The following is a 23,423-nucleotide window of genomic DNA, read 5'->3' on the forward strand; positions in this document are numbered from 1 at the left end:
CCACTACAGCTTTCTTAAGTAGCTTCACAGCATATATCTTCTAGTATTTTGCTTTTAGTCTATATATGCTCTTGTATTTTATAAACAGTATATAGCCATTGGCTCATGCTTTTTAAATTCAATCTAACAGTTTCTGCCTTCTTAGGGTGCTTAGTCCATATTTAAAATGATTGTTCATATGATTACAATTTGTTTTTCTTTTGTTTCTTTGTTGCTTCATTTCTGCAAGTTTTGGGATTAATCAAATAGTTTATTATTTTTAATTTATTCATGAGAGACACAGAGAGAGAGAGAGGCAGAGACCCAGGCAGAGGGAGAAACAGGCTCCACGCAAGGAGCCCGATGTGGTACTTGATCCCGGGACTCTAGGATTACACCCTGAGCCAAAGGCAGACGCTCAACCTCTGAGCCACCCAGGCATCCCTCAAATTGTTTGTTTGTTTGTTTATTTAATAAAGATTTTTATTTATTCATGAGAGACGCAGAGAAGCAGAGACATAAGCAGAGACGTAGGCAGAGAGAGAAGCAGGCTCCATGCAGGGAGCCTGACATGGGACTGGATCCTGCGTCTACAGGATCACACCCTGGCCAAAGGCAGACACTCAACCGCTGAGCCACCCAGGTGTCCCCCTCAAATAGTTTAAAGTACTCTCTTCTTTTTTCTCTTTTGACTTCTTAGCTGTGCTCCTTTTATTTTTAGTAGTCATGCTAGAGCTTAATATGTAATATTAAAAGTTTAGAAGTAAATAAACCTTTTCACTTCCTATTTCATACTTCCTACTGCTTACCTTTTCCCACCCATTTCACAAATCTAGTAATCTTACAACAGTACAGTTTTATTTATCTGTGCATCCCTTTCTTTGTGCTGTTGTCATATCTTCTACTTGTATCACAAATCTCACTTTAGGATTGTTTTATTTGCTTTAGACAGTTGCGTTTTAAGGAAATTATGTTGGAGAAAGTGTTTTCCTAATTATTTACCTTCCAGTGTTCTTTTCTATAAATCCAAATTTCAGACTGATCTCTTTTTCCTTTAGCCCCTAAAGGATGTTTTCTTTGGCATTTCTTATAGTGTAGGTCTGCAGGCAACAAATTTTGTTGGCTCTTATTTATCTGAAAAGGTCTTTATTTCCTCCTCTTGAGTACTTTTTCTGGATGTGGAATCTTGAGTTTGCAGGGTTTTCCCTACCTTTCAGAATTTTGAAGATGTTCTTTTCCTTGGCCTCCATTATTTCTGGTGAAAAGTCAGCTGTCATTTATATGTGGTGGTGTGTCCTGTTGTGTCTCTCCCCTGCCTTAGAGTAGAACCTGTCTTATCTGTGGATTTATTTTCAGCAGTTTCAGTTACCAGTGGTCAACTGTGGTTGCAAAGCAGATGATCCTCCTTCTAACATACTGTCAGAAGGTCAGTCATAATAGTCTCATATTGTGTCACAATGCTTACGTCATTTACCTCACTTCATTTCATCACATAGGCATTTTATGATCTCACAAGCGTTTTTATCATCTCACATCATTACAGGAAGAAGGGTGAGTACAATAAGATATTTTGAGAGAGACCACATTCGTATAATTTTTTTTTCTTTTTCGTATAATTTTTTATAGTATGTTACAATTGTTCTGTTTTATTATTAGTCATTAACTCTTATTAAACCTATTTTTTTTCTTTTTTAAAAGATTTTATTTATTTGGGAGAGGGAGAGGAGGAGCAAGCATGAGTCGGAGGGAGAGGGAGAAACAGACTCCTCACTGAGCAGGGAGCTCGATGCAGGGCTTGATCCAGGAACCCTGTAATCATGATATGAGCCAAAGCCAGATGCTTAATGACTGAGCCACCCAGGCACCCCATGCCTTTTAAATTAAGCTTTATCAAAGGTATCAAAGGTATCAAAGGAAAAAAATAGTATGTATAAGGTTTGATACTATTCACAGTTTCAGGCATCCACTGTGGGGTCTTAGAATGTATGTCCAGTAGATTAGGAGGACTACTGTAATGTGCCTCTTAATCCTTGTCTCTTTTGGTTTTCAAGATTTTTCTCTCAATTTTTAGATTGAAGGTGTTTGTACCTCAGTGTAGTTTTCCTTGTATTCATTCTGCTTGGGATTTGCTAATCTTCTAGGATCTACAGAAGAGGCTTTCATCCAAATTTGGGATATTTTGGTCATTAGTTCTTTTAAAAAACATTAGGGCTTCATTTTCTCTTTTTAGTGTCCATTTAAAATATAGACTGTTTGACATTGTTTCACAGGTCATTGAGGCTTTATTTTCTCTTGTCTTTTTTTTTTTTTTCCCCTTCATATTAGGTAATTTTTACTGATCTGTCTCCAGGATTTCTCTTTCACTCTGTCTTGTCATTAAGCACGAGATGAACTTTTTATTCCATCTATTGGATTTTTTATTTGTAGAATTTCCATTGGTCTTTTTTTCTGTATATTAAGAGATAATTGGTGAAATGAGTTCAACAAAGTGCTCTGATGCTGGAACGTTAGGATGTATAATAAGGTATATAGTATTGTCCCTGATCCATATAAGGTTTTGGAAGCTCATGAACATTATTTAATTTTAATTTTTAATTTTTTAAAAATTTCATTTATTTATTGATGAGAGACACACAGAGAGAGGCAGGCACATAGGCAGAGGGAGAAGCAGGTTCCCCGCAGGAAGCCTGATGCACGGAACTCGATCCCAGGACCCTGGGATCAGGACCTGAGCCAAAGGCAGATGCTCAACCACTGAGCCACCTAGGTGCCCTTCATTTTTTTTTTTTTTTAAGATTTTATTTATTTATTGAGAATGTGAGCATGAGAAAGAGAGCATGAGAATGAGTGGGATGGGGAGAGGAGAAGTGAGAGGAAGAAGCAGGCTCCCTGCTAAGGACCCTGGGATCATGACCTGAGCCAAAGGCAAATGCTCAACTGACTGAGCCACCCAAGTGCCCCAAACCTAATTCACTCTTTCATCTGATTCCTTATATCATCACTGATGTTTTGAGATCCTGTGTTTTTACATCTAAAACAAAGTTATTAGAAGAAGTGAGATTTTTAAGAAATAAGTTGATTTTAATTAAGACAAGTTAGATTACTTGTCATCTCTAACTGGTCTCTTTCCTCTAATTTCTCTTTCCCTTTGCTCGATCTTCTTTAGTGTTGCCTTTTTTAGGTATGATAAACAGAACCACAAACCTGTCTCTCTTGCCACATTTTCATTTCTAGCCCGCAGCTTCATGCCCTAAACTGTATATTTAAGTTGTACTGCATTATTTTTCTTGCATTTATGACGCAGTTTTATATCTTCTTATTTTTGAGGATATCTTCATATCTCAAATATTATATCTTAGACTATTTAAGATAGTCTTTCTTTCCATCTTATTCATCCTTTGGTGGTCAGTTCAAATGTCAACATTACTCTGAAAGACAGTAACAGTTCTTTTTCTCTGTTTCACCTTTTTTTTCTTTCTTTTTCCCTGTTTTCACCTCTTTTCTTTTTATGACCATAACCTTTTGAGTGTACAACTTTTATAGTTCTTAAATGATGTAGGCATCTGTGTTTTGACCTGTTCTAATCTGTTGTGTTTTTTTGTTGACCAAGATTGGATTTTTGAGGGGCATCTGGCTGGCTCAGTTGGAGGAGCATGTGACTTTTGATTTCAGGGTTATGAGTTCAAGCCCCACATTGGGTGTGGAGATTGCTTTAAATAAAACTTAAAAAAAATAAAGATTGGGTCTTTGACATCTTCATATCCCCATAGCACCTAGCATAGTATCTGTACATAATAGATGCTTAAACATTTATTGTAAGAATGATGTTTGTCTTTTCCTAGTTAAGTAGTAGCTGGTTTTATGTTTTGTTTTGTTTTGTTTTTAAGATTTACTTACTTTTGGAAAGAGAGATTGAGAGTGTATTTGAGCAGGGGGAGGGGCAGAGGGAAAGAATCTCAAGCAGATTCTCCACTGATGCAGAGCCTAGTAGTGGGGCTTAATCACACAGCCCTGAGATTGACCTGAGCCAAAAATTAAGAGTTGGACATTTAGCTGACTGAATCACTCAGGTCCCCCAGTGTTGGGTTCTTCTTAAGGAAACTTTTCTAATTATACATTAATTCTTTAGCTATTTTCAATTAAGGCTGGCTTTTAGATGTTTAGAAATTGTCACTTTGCATCTTTTTTACTCTTTTGGTCAGAAAGGCAGGGTCAAGACTATTTATTCCATTTTACACTAATTCACTTATACTTTGAATCCGAGAGAATCTGGAATTCTTAAAGTGGATGAACTACTTGGCTTTTTCTGACATTAATGACTGTTTAGAATATTTATCAAAGATTGACATGGTCCAAAGGAAAGCCAGGAAACAGCTACAAATCAAGGGAGTTGAGTTCTTTTTGGGCAATACCACTGACTTTGTTTTGTGAAAAGTGGCATTTGACTGTGTTGGGCATACCACTGTATTAAATCAGAGCTCCATGACTCCTGTTTTCCTTAATTAAAGTATTTTTAAAATTCACATACCATAAAATTCACCCTTTAAAAACATCATATGATTCAATGGTTTTTAGCATATTTGCAAAGTTGTGGGACCATCACCACTATCTAATTTCAGGACATTTTTACTTTATCACCCCAAAAGAAACCTTGTCCTCATTAATAGTCATTCCCACTTCATTCTCCATTTCTATGGATTTATTTTGGACATTTTGTATAAATGGAGTCATGTAATTTTTGGCCTTTTGTGTCTTCTTTCAGTTAGCCTAAGTTTTTCAGGGCTACCTATGTTGTAGCATGTATCAGTATTTCATCCATTTTTTGTGACTGAATGATACTCCACCGTATGGATATATCACAATTATTTATCTGTTCATCAGTTGATGGACATTTGGGTTGTTTCTATTTTGGCTATTATGAAAATTCTGTTGTGATCAGTTTTGTACAAGCTTTTGTATAATATTTTCATTTTTGTAGGAGTGGAATTGCTGGGATCATATGTTTAATCTTTTGAGGAACTGCCATACAAAATTTTCCATAGGAGCTACACTATTTTATATTCTCACAATTATGAGGCTTCTAGTTTTTTCGTACCCTTACCAACCCTTTTTATTTATTTATTTATTTATTTATTTATTTTTTTAAATTTTTATTTATTTATGATAGTCACAGAGAGAGAGAGAGAGGCAGAGACACAGGCAGAGGGAGAAGCAGGCTCCATACACCAGGAACCCGACGTGGGAATCGATCCAGGGTCTCCTGGATCGGGCCCTGGGCCAAAGGCAGGCGCCAAACCACTGCACCACCCGGGGACCCCCAACCCTTTTTATCACATCTTTTAAATTATAGCCATCCCAGTGGGTGTGAAGTGGTATCTCATTCTGTGACAAGTTTGATTTGCATTGCTCTATAATGGGACACGATAATGCTTGTTTTTTCATGTGTGTATTTGCTATTTGTGTATCTCTTTTGGAGAAATGTCTCTTTAGGTCCTTTGGCTATTTTTAAAACAGGATGTCTTTTTATTAGTGAATTTTACATGTTCATTATATATTTTAGATACAAATACTGTATTATATGTTTTGTGGATTTCCTTCCATTGTGCAGGCTGTGTTTTCACTTTCTTGATAGTGTCTGTTGATAAATTTATCAATTTTTCTTTGGTTGCTTATACTTTTGGTGTCATATCTAAGAAGTCAATCCAAAATCATGAGGATTTTCACTTCTTTCCCTAGAGTTTTATAGTTTTAGCCCTTACATTTAGATCTCTGATCCATTTTGGAATAATTTTTATGCATGATGGTAAGAGGCCCAAATTCATGCTTTTGCATGTTGATACCCAGTTTTCCCAGGACCATTTGTTGAAAAGACTATTCTTTCCCTGTTGCTTTATCTCATTCTTTGGAAAACCATTTGACCATAAAATACATTTATTTTTTTTCCTAGACTCTTAATTCAAATTACTGTAGTTTCATAGTAAGTCATAAAATTAGGAGATATGAATCTTCCCAACTTTGTTTCTTTTCCCCAAGATTGTTTTGCCTGTTTTGGGTCACATACCTATTTATTTTTGGATCAGTTTGTCAGTTTCTGCAAATAAACTGACTGCAATTTTGATACAGATTGTGTTGAATTAGAGATCACTTTGGGGCATATTGCCATCTTAACAATATTAAATCTTTCAGTCTGTGAGCATCTTTTATTCCTCTTAACTTGAGTAAAATGCTGGGTATATATAAAAGCAAGTAGAGCTACAGAATGTAATAAGCCCTGTTTAGCTCCGGGATGTTCTGAATGTTTTAATTATTTTACAAATAAGACATTTTTTGGAGTTAAGTTTGGCAGTCACTTATTAAGTTACAGCTTTTGCTAGTTATTGTTTGGCTCTGGAGATCTAAGGATAAATAAGATCACTACCATTAAAATTTCTGGTCTGGTAAAATTTCTGGTAGGAAAATCACTTATAAACAGAATTTCATACAGTATATTAGATTTAGAGATAAAGATTTTTTTTTTTAAGATTTTATTTATTTATTCATGAGAGACAGAGAGGCAGAGACACAGGCAGAGGGAGAAGCAGGCTCCCTACGGGGAGCCTGATGCGGGACTCAATCCCAGGACCCCAGGATCACAACCTGAGCCAAAGGCAGACACTTAACCACTGAGCCACCCAGGTGCCCCTAGAGATAAAGATTTCTTGAAGTTGTTGGCTAGTCTTTACTGTGTAAAGCTTTCACTATATAAAACAGTGAGTATAAATTGTATATTAGCATAACTTTTTAGTGTTGCCTGTTGTGACAGCTTATGGAGAATTTAAAAAGTAAGTACTTTAAAGACTATTAAGACTTAGAATTTTGGATGGGTTAATATAATACATTTTAAATGAAATTTTGGTGTTTATGAATTAGTAATTACAAGAAAACTTAAAATCAACATGCCACATAAATATTGAAGGAAATAAATAGTATTCAAATGGAGCAAAAGAAAAATTAAAAAAAGAACTCAGCTGTCTGGACCCCTCTCTTACTATGTCTTATGATTATTTTAACCTAGTCAAATGAACAGATTCTTTCTTATTCTCTCTCATAGATCTTTGACTTTAGTACCAGAATTCTCTCTACAGTTTATTTCATGGCTTCATTTGGCAGTTCTTTTGAAGTCTTGGAACCCCCTCTCAGAGTATTTTTAAATGCTTAAACTAGAATACAGGATTGAAAAGATAAACAGTTACATTAAAATAGTTATAAAAATATTATAACATTTATGATACAGTAATCTATATGCTCCCTTAGAAACATTAAATAATGAAATTGAATGTGGTAGCACATTGTTATTTTTGGAATATAGCATTAAATAACAAGTAGAAATGAGTAATGAGTAGTAATGACTGACATTTTGAAATAAAAACTATTAATGTGACAGGAATTAAACTGATTTTTAGGTATTTCTAATATTGTTTGTTTGTTTCTTACATTCATAATGGAAGAAAATGCCGAGTTTGTGTTTTCTCCTTACCCAGTTTCATGAAGTCCCTGAATCCTGTGCATAGACTGAGAGTTCATGAATGCCAGGTTAAAAATGCTAATTGAGCTCTTTTCTCTGCCTAAAATTGTTTTTATTCCCTTTTCCTTCTTCCACATATGAGCTTTTGATCATCCCGAGATGTAGCCCAGTTGTCTCATTTAGCACTTGCTGATTATTTATTTGCCTGCTGTGTGCTAGTCATTATTTTAGGTATTTTGAATACGTAAGGAAACAGAACAGACAAAAAATCCATGCCCGTGAGGAACTTACAGCCTTATGGGAGAGTAACAATAAACAAATACATAAATTATATAGAATGATATAGAATGTTAGATAATAAAGGTGCTGTAGATGGCACCTGGCTGGCTCAGTTGGTTAAGCGTCTGCATAGGTCATCATTTCAGGGTCCTGGGTTTGAATCCTCCGTCATTCTCTCTGCTCAATAGGGAGTCTTCTTCTTCCTCTGTGCTCATGCTCTCTCTTATTCTCCCCCTCAAATAAGTAAATAAAATCTTTTTTAAAATGCTGTAGAAAAATATGTAGGATAAAGTGGATTCAGTGTGGATTGCCATTTTCAAAAGAGTAATAAGCAAGCTAAGCCTATTGAGAAAGTGACTTTTGAACAGGGACATGAAAGTGGTGAGAGTTAATTACCCAGGTATCTTTTCTGTCCCTTTCACCACAGATGAGGACTGAGACTTTCTCTGTATTATATTCCTAGTGCTAGCATTGTGACTAGCACATGATCAACCCTTCATGAACTGTCATTAACAGAAAGGTTGTTTACCTTTCTGATATCTGCCCATAGTTTGAGAAGTTTATCCAGTTTGGGTGATTCAGCATGTGTCATTTTCCCAGTAGTGGATTAGATAAATATTTAGGTTTTGTACAGGTATGGCTTGTTCTTACATTTACTTTCTGATATTAAGCTTCACTAAATATATTTTGACTGTTATTATTAATTTGTTTTTTCTTGTGCATGTAGGAATAAAACAAATGTTAAATGAAAAAAGATGAGGGGCACCCCGGTGGTGGCTCAGTACACTGAGCATCCACTCTTGATTTCAGCTCGGGTTATGATTTAAGGGTTGTGTGAGAGATCAAACCCCAGGTCAGGCTTTGAGCTCAGTGGGAATCTGCTTTTCTCTCTCCCTCCCCTTGCTTGTGTGTGTGTGTGCACAAGCGTGTGCTCTCTCTCAAAGTCTTTTTTAAAAAAGAAAAGATAAATTTTTAGAATCATTTAACTTTTGTAGGCACAAGTCTCTTTGGCAATCAAATGAAAGTTGTAATAGTTGTAATAGGTCCTTTTCAGCCCTTAAAATGTAAGATTTGCCAAATATTTTTATGCTTCTACCTTAGAAATTGTAGGAGATGAGAAAAAGTACTAACTGATTAGTGCAAAACTATATGTGATCAAATACTAGAGGAGGAAATGTTTCGTATATATTTAACCCTTTGTATATCATCAGGGTCCATTGGACCCAATTCAGTTTTCAGGTATCTGTTTTGAGCAATTTTAATTTGTAAAGATGATTATTTTATGACTTTTATTCTTTCTTAGAAATCTTCTGAAGAACAAATAGGAAATTTATGTATTTTTTAAAAAGAGGGGCACCTGGGTGGTTCAGTCCATTGGGCATCTGCCCTCAGCTCAAGTCATGATCCTGGGGTTCTGGGATCCAGCCCCACTTCAGGCTTCCTGCTCAGTAGGGGATCTGCTTCTCTCCCTCCCTCTGCCCACCACCACCACTCCGCCCCCACATTTGTGCTCTCTCTTGCAAATAAAACCTTTTTTTAGGTTCTAAAGAATAGAACTTATGCTATCTTGCAATTACCATGTGATTCTTTTATAAATATAACATGCATTATAGATTTATTTATTTATTTATGATTTTATTTATTTATTCATGAGAGACAGGCAGAAACATGGGCAGAGGGAAAAACAGGATCCCTGCGAGGAGCCCAATGGCGGACTCCATCCCAGGACTGGGATCATGCCCTGGGCTGAAGGCAGGCGCTCAACCACTCAGTTACCCAGGTGTCTCTGTAGAATTTTATTGATCTTAATTTTCCTAAATCTTGAAATGGTTACATCACCTTTATTATTTCATCATTGCCCATCAGTTTTTATCCATATGCCCAAACATTAAAATCAGAAGAATACAAAAGAATGATTGAATGACCTAGAAGGATGATGTAATAATGAAATCATCAGTTATACTTCAGTTTTCTTATTGAGTTGCCCACTTTCAAGAATGTATAATAAAAGTCTATAGGTGCCATTTTAAGTTTATTTTTTTCCCCCTTTTAACTTTTATTGAATATATATTGTGAGAGTTAGGGTTTTTTTTTTTTTTTTTTTTTGTAAGGACAAAGATGAAAATTGACAAAAGAGGATGGTTTATTTTTATCTGTAGAATGAAAAAAATGAATACAAAGAGAGCAACACTTCAGACTCTAATTGTCATGTTTATAATCACCATCTAATAATATCTTAGATATATCTTCCCAAACTCAAAAGATACTGAGTTATTGATATATTTCTGAGGACAAAAACATAATGTAATATTCTCATCCCTTTAGTCATTCAACAAGAAAATCTTCATGTTGTATTTTGTGACTAGAATCAAAATCATCCTGTTTTTTTTCTATAAAGCAATGTGACAGATTTTTCATCTTTTATGGTATTTCTGCACCAAAACTCGGATAATTCGTAAGAGGACAAATCCTGAAGTTAGATGTGTATACAAAAGTGCTTGGGAGGAAATATATGATACAGGAAAAAATGTTAGAGTTCTCAATCTTTTTGGTGTTTATAAACCAAATAGAATGCTTTTTGTAATTTTGGGACAGATGGCTATCCTTCACCAAAATCCTGGGCCATCAAAAATCTCAAAAGTACTGCATTTTGAAAATATAAGAACAACCAGAAGTAATAATATGTTAAATCTATTCAATATATTTGAAATCTGAAATCAGTATTGCCTTTTGATAGTAAAATATAAGTTAAAGAACCAGAAGTAATAAAAAGTAGAGCGTATATATAGAGATTGGAAATTTGGAATGAGTATTTTTGGGTAGATGTTTTAGTTTTATGCACGACAGTTGATGAACAATTAGTTATATTCAGGACTATTTTGGTATATATTTTTCCAAAACCAGAAAAACTTGGATATAATAAATATATTATTATATGTTACAGAAAATCTGGATTTAGGGACACTTGGGTGGCCCAGTGGTTAAGTGTCTGCCTTTGTCTCAGGGCATAATCCCGGGGTTCTGGGATCAAGTCCCACATCAGGCTCCCTATGGGAAGCCTGCTTCTCCCTCTGTCTATGTTCCTGCCTATCTCTCTGTGTGTCTCATAATAAATAAATAAAATCTTAAAAAAAAAAATAAAGGAAATCTGGGTTTACTATACTTAAATTTGTATTAAAAATCTCATAAATTTGTTTCCCACTCTCCTTGTTATTTATCCTAGAAGTTATTTCTAAAATGACCTAACTTCTCTGTCCCATGGACACTTCTTGTTCATAGTTAAATAGTAATAACTAGTTTTCCTAGTATATACTTTGGGCTAATTGTCATGATAACTCTATGAAATAGATAAGAGAAAAGTAGATCAAAGGTTTGCCATCTTGTTCAAAATTCTTGAACCACATCTGGGGTTTAAATCCACATATGTGGATTGATAGATGTTCTCTTCAGGATATCATATGACCTTCTAAATATTATAGTACTTATTTTGGAATCCAGCATGATGCATTCATTATTCAGGGAAAAATTCATAGCCTAAAAGAGACTGGTGTCAGTATGGCACCGGAAAGTGTTGGGAGTTATCTCAGCTGACCTTCTAAATATTATAGTACTTATTTTGGAATCCAGCATGATGCATTCATTATTCAGGGAAAAATTCATAGCCTGAAAGAGACTGGTGTCAGTATGGCACCGGAAAGTGTTGGGAGTTATCTCAGCTCCTGAATCAGGTAAACAAGTGGCCCAGAATATGGATTTAGTAGACACAAATTTCAAAACAGATACTATAAACATGTTGAAAGAATAAAAATAATGTATATTCAAATAATGAATGAGTGAACAGATAGGGAATTTCATTACAAAGATGGAAACTATGAAAAGAACCAATGAAGAATGTAGAGCTGAAAAGAACTATAACTAAATGGATGTCATTGAGTGACCCTAACAGCATATTATATAGGTAGCAGAAAATAAGACCTCTGCATCAGGAATATATAAGAATTATAAATGTGTGTGCCCCAAAAAACAGCTGCTTGGGGCTCCTGGCTGGGTCCATCGATGGAGCGTGGGCTCTTACTCTCTAGGTTGTGAGTTCAAGCCCTGCACTGGTTGGAGATTACTTAAAGATAATATCTTGGATAAAACAACAAGCTAGAGCTTCCAAAAACAAAAACAAAAAACCTGTCAGAACTAAAAAGAGAAAACAAAACAAAAAAACAGAACTAAAAAGGGAAACAGACAAATCCACAATTATAGGAAGATATTTTAACATATTTCTCTCAGCAAATAATAGAACAATTAGACAAAGTATTTAAGGCTCTAAATACTATATTCATCAAAAGCAGATTCTAGGGAAGGAAGCCTGGGTGGCTCAGCTGTTTAACACCTGTCTTCTGCCCAGGGTGTGATCCTGGAGCCTCAGGTTAGAATCCCACATCGGGATCCCTATGGGGAGCCAGTTTCTCCCTCTGCCTGTGTCTCTGCCTATGTCTCTCCCTCCCTCTCTCTCTCTCTCTCTCTCTCTCTCTCCCCCTCTCTCCCTCTCTCCCTCTCTCCCTCTCCCTCCCTCTCTCTCTCTCTCCCTCTCTCTCTCCGTCTCATGAATAAATAAAAATCTTGAAAAAAAAAAAAAGGCAGTATATTCTTTTCAAAGGCACAGTAAATATTCACCAAGATAGACCATAGGCTGGGCCAGAAAACAAGTTTTAGTAGATTACTAAGGGGTGAAATTTTAGAGTATGTTTTCTGACTGGTAGAATTAAATTAGAAATCTGTAACAAAAATATATTTAAAAAACCGCAAATGTCTAGAAATGAAATGGTACATTTCTAAAGTACCTCTGGGTTAAAGAAAAAAAATTATAAGAATGTTAGAAGTATTTTGAACGAATGATAATGAGAGCAGAATAAAAAAAAAAATTTGTGACATGCAGCCAGTGCAGTGTTAAGGAAGAAGTTTATAGCTTTAAATTAGAAAAATCAGGAGGGTGTGAAATCAGTTATGCAAGTTTACCTTAAGAAGGTAGAAAAATAAGAGCAAATTCGAAAAGTAAGTGGAAGGAAACAGGAAAATTAGAAATCAAGAAAATGGAAAATGAACAAATAAAAGCAATGAAACCAGAAGCTAAAATATTTAAGGAAAAACCAATGCCAATCTTCCAGAAACTTTAAAAAAAAAATAGTGAGTGAAGGAGCAGTTTACAACTCATTTCATGAGTTTAGCATTACTGTGATACCAAAGTCAGGCAAAGAAATAAAACTACAGACCAATATCCTTTGTGAACACAGACCCAAAATCTTCACAAAATATTAGCGAATTAAATTCATTGATATATAAAAAGGAGAATATGTCATGATCAAGTGGAATTTGTCCCAGGGATGTGTTGCAGGTTAAAATTAGAAAGCCAATTAATACATAAAACTCACTACATATTAGAAGAAAACAGAAAAATCATATCTCAAATGTAGAAAAAAATTTTGACACTCATTCAGCAAACTAGGAATAAAAAGGAATTTCCTTAATTTGATTAAGAAGGCATCTATCAAAAATTTACAATTTATATCATATTTAATGATAAGAAACTGAATGCTTTCCTTCTGAGATTGAGAACAAACAAGGATGTTTGCGTTCACTGTTATGCAACATTCTATTAGAAGTCCGAGCCAGTGGGCAGCCTGGGTGGCTTCAACAGTTTAGTGCCTGCCTTCAGTCCAGGGCGTGATCCTGGAGACCTGGGATCGAGTCCCACATCGGGCTCCCTGCATGGAGCCTGCTTCTCCCTCTGCCTGTGTCTCTGCCTCTCTGTCTCTCTCTCTGTGTCTCTCATGAATAAATAAATAAAATCTTAAAAAAAAAGTCCAAGCCAGTGGAGTAAGGCAAGAAAAAGACATCCAAATTGTAAAATACTAAGTGAAAGTGTCTTTATTTGCAAGCAACATTATTGCATATGTAAAGAAGCTATGGAAAAACTGCTAGAACTATTAAGTGAATTTAGCAAAGTCACAAGATACAAGGTCAGTATTTTTTTAGATTACCAAGGAACAACGGCAAGTTAACAAAAGCAATTCCGTTTATAGTAGCCTGTAAAATCATGAAATACTTTAGGGATACATTTTAACAAAATAAATGCAGACCTGTTCACTAAACCCTGTAAAACATTATCAAGAGGAATAAAAGAAAACCTAGGTAAATGGAGAGCTATAACATGTTTATGAGTTTGTGGAATAGAGGACTTGTTAGATGTCAGTCTTTCCCCCATTGGTTTATAGAGTTTATGCAATCCCAATAAAAATCCTAATGGAATTTTTTTTTCTTAAACTGACAAACTGGTTCTCATAGTTATGTGGAAATGCGAAGGACCTAGAATAGGCAAAAACAATTTTGGAAAAATGGGAACTTTAGGACTTGCAGTGCCGGATTTCAAGATTTTTTGTACAGCTACAATAATTAAGACACAGAGGTATTGGTATAAGGATAGACATGTAGATCAGTGGAACAGGATAGAATTCAGAAATAGACCCATGTATATATTCAGCTGATTTTTGATAGAGGTGCCAATGTAATTCAGTGGGAAAAGGATGTAGTCTTTCCAAGGAGTGGTGTGGGTGGAAGGAAAATTTATATTGATCCTTGCCTCATACAGAGAGTTAACCCTCAGTGGATCAGAGACCTTAACATAAAGGTTAAAATTATCTTATGAAACATGTAGATGAAAACATGGGTGAAAATAGGGGTGCCTGGGTGGCTCAGTCAGTTGGACATCTGCCTTCCACTCAGGTCATGATCCCAGGGTCCTGAGATTGAACCTTACTTACTCCAGGCTCTCTGCTCAGCGGGAAAGTCTGCTGCTCCCATTCCCTCTGCCACTGTTTCAGTGCTCTCTTGCTCACTCTTTCAAATAGATAGATATCTTTATTTAAAAAAAAAAAAAAAAGACATGGGTGCAAATATTTGTATGTTTTAGTAACCAAGTATATTTTTTTAAAAGAAACAATCAGTGCAAACCACAAAATGAAAATTGATAAATTGGACTTTTTTATTTTTAAGATTTTATTTATTCGTGAGAGACACAGGGAGGCAGAGCGATAAGCAGAGGGAGAAGCAGGCTCCCTACAGGGAGCCTGATGTGGGATTTGATCCCTGGACCCTGGGATTGGGACCTGAGCCAAAGGCTGAGCCACCCAGGTGCCCCGGTAAATTGGACTTTTGAACTTGAGATTTTTGTTCCTTAGATGATGCTGTTTCAAAAACGAGGAGACAACCACGGACTGGGAGAAAATATTAGATAGAATATATTATATCTTTTGTTAATCAAAAAGCATTTTAAAAACTCTTATAATGCAAATAATCCAGTCTTAAAACCCAAATAAAATATGGGCAAAATTTGGATGAAAAATGGATGGCAAGCACATGCAAAGATGCTGCCTACTATCGTTTATTAGGGAAATAACATGAAAATCAGTGAGGTACAATTATAATATTCACTAGATGGGTTATAATTGTAAAAGACTTAAAATGCCAAGTGTGGGCAAGGACATAGAGCAGCTGACCTCATATATTGCTAGTGGGCATTGAAAACAGTTTGACAGGCTAATTTCATTTATGTGAAATTTTAGAAAAGGCAAAACTAATTTATATTAGAAAACAGGTCATTGGTTGTATGGGATGGAGGTGGGGGCAAAGGAAAGAGAATTGCTTGCCAAGCCACACAAAGGTGCCTTTTAGGGTGATGGGAATGTTCTGTATCTTGCTTTTGGTGTTGCATGAATGTGTACATTTGCCAGAACTCCTTGAACTGTATACTTAAAATAGGTGTGCTTTATTTAAAAGAATACATGCTCCATTAAAGTTGTTTTTAAAAATAAAACCACATGAAAAAAACTGTTGTTTCCTTCTTGTCACACATGGGTCTAGAGTGCAACTTGCTGAGTGCAGGCCTTACTCTGAGAAGAAATTGAGTGGAATGTGTTTGTTGATAGCCTGTATCTGGGCAGTTCAGTTTCTGTGAGAAATATTTAATAAGGAAGAACAAAGGTAACCTTTGTGTGGCTTGGCAGAACATAAAATTTACCATTTAACCTTTTTAATTTTTTTTTAAAGATTTTATTTATTTATTCATAGAGACACACAGGCAGAGACACAGGCAGAGGGACAAGCAGGCTCCATGCCGAGAGCCTGACGTGGGACTCGATCCAGGGTCTCCCGGATCACGCCCTGGGCTGCAGGCGGCGCTAAACTGCTGCGCCACCGGGGCTGCCCCATTTTAACTATTTTTTAAGTATATATAGTACAGTGGAATTAAATATACTACCATTGTTATACAATCATCACCACCATCCATCTCTAAAACATTTTCATCTTTCCAAACTGAAACTATAACCATTAAGTGGTAATTCCTCATCTTCTCATCCCCCACCTAATGGCAGCCACCATTCTACTGTCTGTGTCTGTGGCTTTGTCTATTTTAAGTGAAATTATACAATATTTCTCTCTTTGTGATTGACTTACTTCACTTAGCATGCATGATGTCTTCATGGTTCACTCATGTTACAGCATACATATATCAGACTTTCTTTTTATCTATTTAAAAGACTTATTTTAGAGAATCAAAGGATTTAGAGAGTCAATTAGGAGAGGCAGAGGGGGAGAATCTTCAAGCAGACTCCTCTCTGAGTGCAGAGCTCCACATGGGGCTTGATCTCACAACACATGAAATCATGACTTGAGCTGAAACCAAGAGTTGGGCGTTTTCCCTATTGAGACACTCAGGTGCCCCAGAATTTCTTTCCTTTTAAAGACTGAATAATTTCCCATTGAAAAAAAAATATATCACATTTTATTTATCCATCTATTGATGGACCTTTGAATTGCTTTACATTTTAGGTATTATGAATAATACTACTATGAACATGAGGATACAAATATCTGTTCAGGTCCTTGCTTTTGGTTCTTTTAGGTATCTACCTAGAAGTAGACTTGATGGATCATATTAATTTTTTGATGAGCTGCCACTTATTTTCCACCGTGGCTGCACCATTTTACATTCCGTTAGTGATGTGTAAGGGGTCCAGGGTGTCCACATCCTTGTCAACACTTGCTGTTTTCTGTTTTTTGTCTTTTTTTTCCTAATAGGCCTTCTAATGGGTGTGAAGTGGTATCTTGTGGTTTTGATCTGTGAAGGGAGATGTTGAGGTTATTTAATGCAAACCTGTGATTTCACAGATGAAATTCAGACAGTGGGTTAGTAAGAGCTACTTAAGGTGGAGGATTTTACAATTTCTTTTTCTCTTTCTTTTAAAGATTTTATTTGAGAGACAGTGAGTGAGAGAGAGCACACGAACAGGGACAGAGGGAGAAGGGAGAAGAGTACTCCCTGCCAAGCAGGGAGTCAGTCCAGTGTGGGGCTCTGTCTGACACTCTGGGATCATGACCTGAGCCAAAGGCAAATGCTCAACCAACTGAGCTAAGCAGGTGTCCAGATTGTACAGTTTCTTTTGTGAATAATTTCAATGTTTGTGTTTGCATTTGGGCATTTAGGGTTTTTTAGTATATCCTGAATAGTTCAGATTATGAACAATTTTTTTGATATATTTGTGATAAATTATAGCCAATCATATTTTGTGTGGAAGTATATTTTTTATGGTTTTATTAAAATGTTTAACAATAAGTCAGTCTGGTGTATGGACACTGAGTGGTTTCCCCAGGTTAATACATAAATCCCATGAAAAACAATACTAAACACTGGTAATTTGTCATTTCCATGAATAGTGGATTTTAAACTATTGTCCGATGAGCATTGGTATTTTTCTTCCCGCTTTATTTATCAACTTATGTAACAACTGAGTATAAAACTTTTTTCCTCCTTTGTTTATTTGGAAACTTGCTAGCTGAACTTAAAATCATTTTCATTTTTGGTGCTTAATTTCTGTAACATGTACATTTTATTACATGGTTGTTAGCAGGCTTATGTCAGGTCTGGTAGACTCATTAGCTGAAACTGCAGTGATTACTTTGAAAAGATATGGAAGAAATCTTCTGGTAATGGCTGGGTGATGAGTGCTAAGTTCAGGTACCAGTTTACGCTAGGATCTGGGAAGGCATAGTATGATGCCCTGTACTCTTAAAATTGTTGACACAGTTTGTTCACATGCTTTTCTTCCCATTTCAGCAAGTGTTTATTGAGTACTTACTATTGTCTGACATTGTGCCTGGCACAGTAGACATAGAAATGAGTTTCCACCGTCAGGAACTCAGCCCGGAAAGGATATAAACCTATAAATAAGTTTATAAATGTTAATTGCAATCAGTTGTCTAAATGGTATGGAGATCTTACAGAGGAAGAGAGTCATGAGTTTTTAAGGGTAGTAGGAGGATCAGAGGAAGGATTCCTTTAGATAAGATCTGAGCTAAATTTTGAAGGTAGAATGTGAGGTTGTCGGTGGTAGGGTAGATATTATAGGCCGTGAGATCAGCATGTAGGGCAGGCAGAGCTGTGTGAAAGGACATGGTATGCTTAAAAAACTTTAAGCAGCTAATTGATGTTGGACACAAAGTTTGAGGATTGGTAGGTGAGCGCTTTATTTCCCCTCATTGTCAAATACTGCCTGTAAAAGGAGCCTGGGAAGCTAAAATGCATCTCTCCCTTCTTTCCTTTTCTTACTCTCTCCTTTATTCCTTGCCCTCCTCCCTTAAGAGTGAGTGTGTGTGTGTGTGTGTGTGTGTGTGTGTGTAAACAAGTAACTGAGCAAGAAAGGAAGTTAAGACCTTGATTCTGGTCCTGGTTCTCAATACCCTTGGTTGAACAGACCCATTTCTTTTTTTGAGCTTTGGTTTCTTCATCTGTATAATAATGTGCAAATGCTGGGATCCCTGGGTGGCTCAGCAGTTTGGTGCCTGCCTTCGGCCCAGGGCATGACCCTGGAGTCCCAGGATCAAGTCCTACATCGGGCTTCCTGCATGGAGCCTGCTTCTCCCTCTGCCTGTGTCTCTGTGCCTGCCTCTCTCTCTCTCTCTTTCTCTCTCTCTCTCTCTCATAAATAAAATAAAATCTTAAAAAAAAAATAATGTGCAAATGGTATACTTTTCAAATATTTTTTTAAAGGAATCACAGTTTCTGAGTGCCTAGAACACAGTAGGTGCTAAATATGTATTTTCAAATGAGTAGTCTAAAAAGTTGTTTCTAAGAGAGGATAAATATTTAAAAAGTTGTGATAGAATAAGCAATAAAAGATTTATGTACAGACCATTGCTTCCCAGGATGCGTTTATTATATAAAATGTGTTGAGGCAGTTTGTCCTTATAAGTTGTTTAACTTACCATTTGGATTTGTGAGGTCCCAGAGTGTAGTCTCTTTATACATAAAACTCTATTAGACTTGAATGTCATATGTTGTAGTTAACCATATTTGTGTCCAATTAAGAATCCGAATATATTTTAAAAGTGTGTTCATTGCACTGCACTTTGGCTGTGCCAGAAGTTCTCAGACCTTGATACTTCAGATTACGATTTTTTTCTCCTGCAATAATCTAGTTGTAAATGGACTGTTTTTTCTTCATATAACTTTACTTTTCTCGAAGCTAGTTTATCTTCTTATGCTACTTTTCCACTGTTGTATCTGCAGAATGTTTGCTTTTGGAGCAGAGGATTATAAAAATCCATTTTTAATGGTATGGGGTTGCTGTAATATACTGTTAATGTGATTTCTGTCTTTACCTTTAGGGGTCCTACTGGGCAATAGACACCAATCCGAAGGAAGATGCGCTGCCTACTCGGCCAAAGAAGAGAGCACGATCTGTAGAACGGGTAAAAAGCTCTTTATCACAAATTTAGTATGGTAGGGTTTATGTTAGTAGTACAGGTTTTTAAATTCATTTCCAGTATAACAAGTACAACCTTAATGAAGGTAATATGTTATTTGTATAGCATTTCTGTTGTTTGAAAGCACTTTCAGACTCATTTTATTTGCTTTTAATAGCCCCTTGAGTGAGGTAGGCAGTTTAGGAATTACATAAAAAGTTTGTTTGTTTGTTTTTGTAATTAGGGCACAGCTAATGTGAGACTTGAATCCAGGTCTCTTGAATTTTAATTTGGTGTCCTTTCCTCTGTATCTACAACATTGTAGACTGCTTTTATGTAACAAAGTTACTGCCTTTCACTGCAGGCAATCAGTCTGATTATATTGAATTTTCCTGATCGTCTTCAAAATGCTTTTTCCTGCTTCCAACCATGTAGTAGTAATTTTGTGTACCAAATCCTGTTTGTATGTGTTGTTTGTATAAGATCACTCTTGTAAATTTGTGGTGGTTGTTTGTATAAGATCATTCTTGTAAATTTGTGGTTAAAATTAATTTGTAAGAGTAGAAGAGAAAAGGAGCTCTAGTTGATATCCTAAGTTATTTGTTGCAATATACTTTTAGTCCAGTTTGGCTGTCATCAGATACTAACTTTACCTTTCAGCTTTCACCAATCTGTATTTTCATCATCTCAACTAAAACACATATATGCACCATTCTACCTTACTATTCCTTAAGACTCATTTCAGATGTTAACTATCTTGTGAAACTTTTCCTCACTTCTTTGTGTTCTTGTAGAATTTTTACAGTTTTTTTATAGAATTTCCCACACTTTGTAGAAATAATTTGTCTCTGTATTTGTCTCCTTCACTGGACTGTGATCCCTTAAGAGCAGAGAAAATGTATTTGTATCTCCAGTGTTAGTATGGATCAGCTCATAATAAGATCGTAATGTTTGCAGAATAAATCGGGGCAAAGGGAATAAGATGAAGGAAACTGGGTAATAATCGGTCAGATAAATTTGTTTTATCACCATTCCTGGTAGAGAGAACTTCCCAATCTCAAAGATAAGGACCTTACGCTGGGTGTAAGTTGGGATCAGGTAAGCTCGTGAAGTATAGCAGCCGTGGGATATTTGGTAAGGCAGATTTATGGAGCCGGCGGTGGGAATTCAATATTCCAGTACTAATCTGTATTGAATTAGAGGTGAACTCTTAGGCCAGAATGGTTTTTGGTTTTATACATACCAGTTTAAGAAATTAAAATTTAGTATTGGTGAGATGGTCTTCTGGTAAGTTTTAAGACTGAGATATTGATGAACCATGTATGTAATGGTTTGAGAAGGAATGAACCTCAGTTCCTGTCCTCCAAATTCTGCCTTTTAAAAGAGACTTATTTTTTTTTCTTTATTTATTTATGATAGTCACAGAGAGAGAGAGAGAGAGAGAGAGAGAGAGAGAGGCAGAGACACAGGCAGAGGGAGAAGCAGGCTCCATGCACCGGGAGCCCGATGTGGGATTCGATCCCGGGTCTCCAGGATCACGCCCTGGGCCAAAGGCAGGCGCCAAACCGCTGCGCCACCCAGGGATCCCTTAAAAGAGACTTAGTACGTGGACTTTAATTGTGTGAGGACATGGGGTAGAAAACATTTAGCATCTATTGTAAGAATTTGAAGGAAGAGGAGAACTATCCACATTGTCAACCCATGGCATCAACGGCATGTGTATCTTGGAAAGCTGAGGAATCATGGTCTTCTCCCATTTGTTCTCTTCTTCTGAAGTTCCTGGAACTTGAATTATTTTTGGAAATTTGAATTGGTAGGTGGATTGACAACTGTGCATTCCTTTTGGATATCAACTCTGAATATTATTAGTTTCATAGTTCTTAGAGCAACCATTCTTTACTTTTGAGAGTAATTTTTTTTCCCCGAAGACCAAATTACCTGTTTTCCAGTGGAAATTCATAGAAATAAAGGATTCAGATTTCAGAAGTATGTTTTATATATACAAAGCATGTATTCTTGAATGTATATTTTGGACCTGTATTTTCTACTGTTTATCTTTTTATCTTCATTTTGAATTGAAAAGCATGTAAAAGTTTCAACAACTTACCTTTGTAGTGTAGTCTCATAAGATAGCCAGTCTTTTGGTTAGTACTATTGATAATTATTTTGGCCTGAGCTCTGTATTGGTTGCTGCTGTAGGAGAGGAACTATATTAAAAGATTCTAGCTGTAAACAGACCACATATAATCAGGCAGACAGATATTGTTTAATAAATATTCTGAAAGGCAGCCTTCTTACAAAATATCATTTCTTGCTCTGACAAACTAGTTACATTTGTATTTTTCATTTAGAGGGTTTTTTGGGGGGGAGTTGAAGGAAGGTAGTAGTTTTATTAGAACAGAGATTGTATTTTAAATGACCATTGGGATTTATCTAAGGAAATGCATATGACAGTCAAATAATGATGGTTCTGAATATATTTATAAGTTTAAAGTCTTCTTAAAAACTAAACATGAGCCATCAATTGAAACTTTTTAAAAAAAGATTTTATTTGAGAGAGTGTGTAAAAGAGCCATCACAAGTGGGGCGGGGTGGGGGGAGGAGTAGAGGGAGAAGCAGACTCCCCACTGAGCCAAGAGCCTGATGTAGGACTCTATCAGATCCTGGGATCATGACCTGAGCCAAAGTCAGATGCTTAACCGAGTCACCCAGACACCCCATAAGTTGAAACTTTAAAAAAAATTGTGTTTGTTTTAGAAAGAGCAAGTGAGCAAGGAGGGAGGGGCAGAGAGAGAATCTTAAGCAGGGTCCTTGCCCAGGTGTGAGCCTGAGGGGGCTTGATTCACGACTCTGAGATCATGACCTGAGCTGAAATCAAGAGTCAGACATTTAATTAGCTGAGCCACACAGGTACCCCTATTTTTATTGTTTTAAGTAATTTCTATACCCAGCGTGCTGCTCAGACTCACAACCCTGAGATCAAGAGTTACAAGCTCTCTTAACCAGTCAGACACCCATAAACTTTTAAAAGTTTTAAAAATGCAGATGGTAAGTATGTTGACATCATTGAAAGTTTATTAAGTTTCTGAAATATTTTTCTCAATTCTATGTGAAAAATCAAAATATTTTACACATTTTTGAAGAGAGATGAGCTTTTAGTGGGACAGAATTGGCCTTCTAAACTGCTAAAGAGAAAGGATTTTTAAAAATGCAAGTAACCATATCTTTATGTCCTAAATGAAAAATAAAGAATGATAGTTATCTCCAACCTAGTATTTGTAATTCAGTTCTCTGGACCACCTCCTTGTCCCTTCCATTTACATGAACATAAGCCCATGTTCTGTCTTAATCATTACATGATTCCTTTCTTTTTTTCTTAATCCTTTCATATATAAATGTCTCTCAGTTTCCTTTTTCTTCTTCTAACTTCTTGCCACTTTTTCTTTACCTTAAAATGGACCTAGAGACCTTAAAAATATTATTGAATAAAATTTAGTTTGGTGACATGAATAGACTCCTTTAGAAGGAGTCCTTTGTTTCTCTTCTGGCTTTATAGTTTACTTGTTCTTGTGACTTTTGGCAAATTGGTTTTTGTTTTGTTTTGTTTTGTTTTTGAGTTTCGGTACTTCCATTTATAAAATAAGATGGAAGTCTCAACAGCTACTTTGAATTGAATGTTTGTGTTCCCCCAGAATTCATGTTTGAAACCCTAATTTTATTGTGATAGTATTTGGAGGTGGGCCCTTTGGGATTAGGTCAGAAGGATGTAGCCTTCATGAATGGGATTAGTGGCTTTATAAAAATGGGCCACAAAGCTAGCTAGCTCTCTTTGCACCATGTGAGAAACCAGTGAGGATACCTACTAACA

General features: G+C 36.1%; 1 protein-coding gene and 1 long non-coding RNA gene across 7 annotated transcripts in view; one reads left to right on the top strand and one right to left on the bottom strand.

Annotated features, from left to right (window-relative positions):
- Positions 1–1,413, bottom strand: part of LOC112642270 (uncharacterized) — a 57,500-nt gene extending 56,087 nt beyond the window's left edge. The window contains exon 1 of the long non-coding RNA XR_003125116.3: positions 1,190–1,413. This is a non-coding gene — a long non-coding RNA (uncharacterized LOC112642270). The remainder of the gene's footprint in view (positions 1–1,189) is intronic.
- FOXJ3 (forkhead box J3) overlaps positions 1–23,423 on the top strand; it is a 141,746-nt gene that overhangs the window by 68,856 nt on the left and 49,467 nt on the right. For all 6 annotated transcript variants that reach the window (XM_025419712.3, XM_035698751.2, XM_025419707.3 and 3 more), the window contains one exon: positions 19,478–19,561. In XM_025419712.3, the coding sequence (XP_025275497.2) occupies positions 19,478–19,561 (84 nt within the window). The remainder of the gene's footprint in view (positions 1–19,477; positions 19,562–23,423) is intronic.

The sequence above is a fragment of the Canis lupus genome, chromosome 15 (assembly GCF_003254725.2).
Source record: "Canis lupus dingo isolate Sandy chromosome 15, ASM325472v2, whole genome shotgun sequence".
NCBI classification, from domain to species: domain Eukaryota; kingdom Metazoa; phylum Chordata; class Mammalia; order Carnivora; family Canidae; genus Canis; species Canis lupus.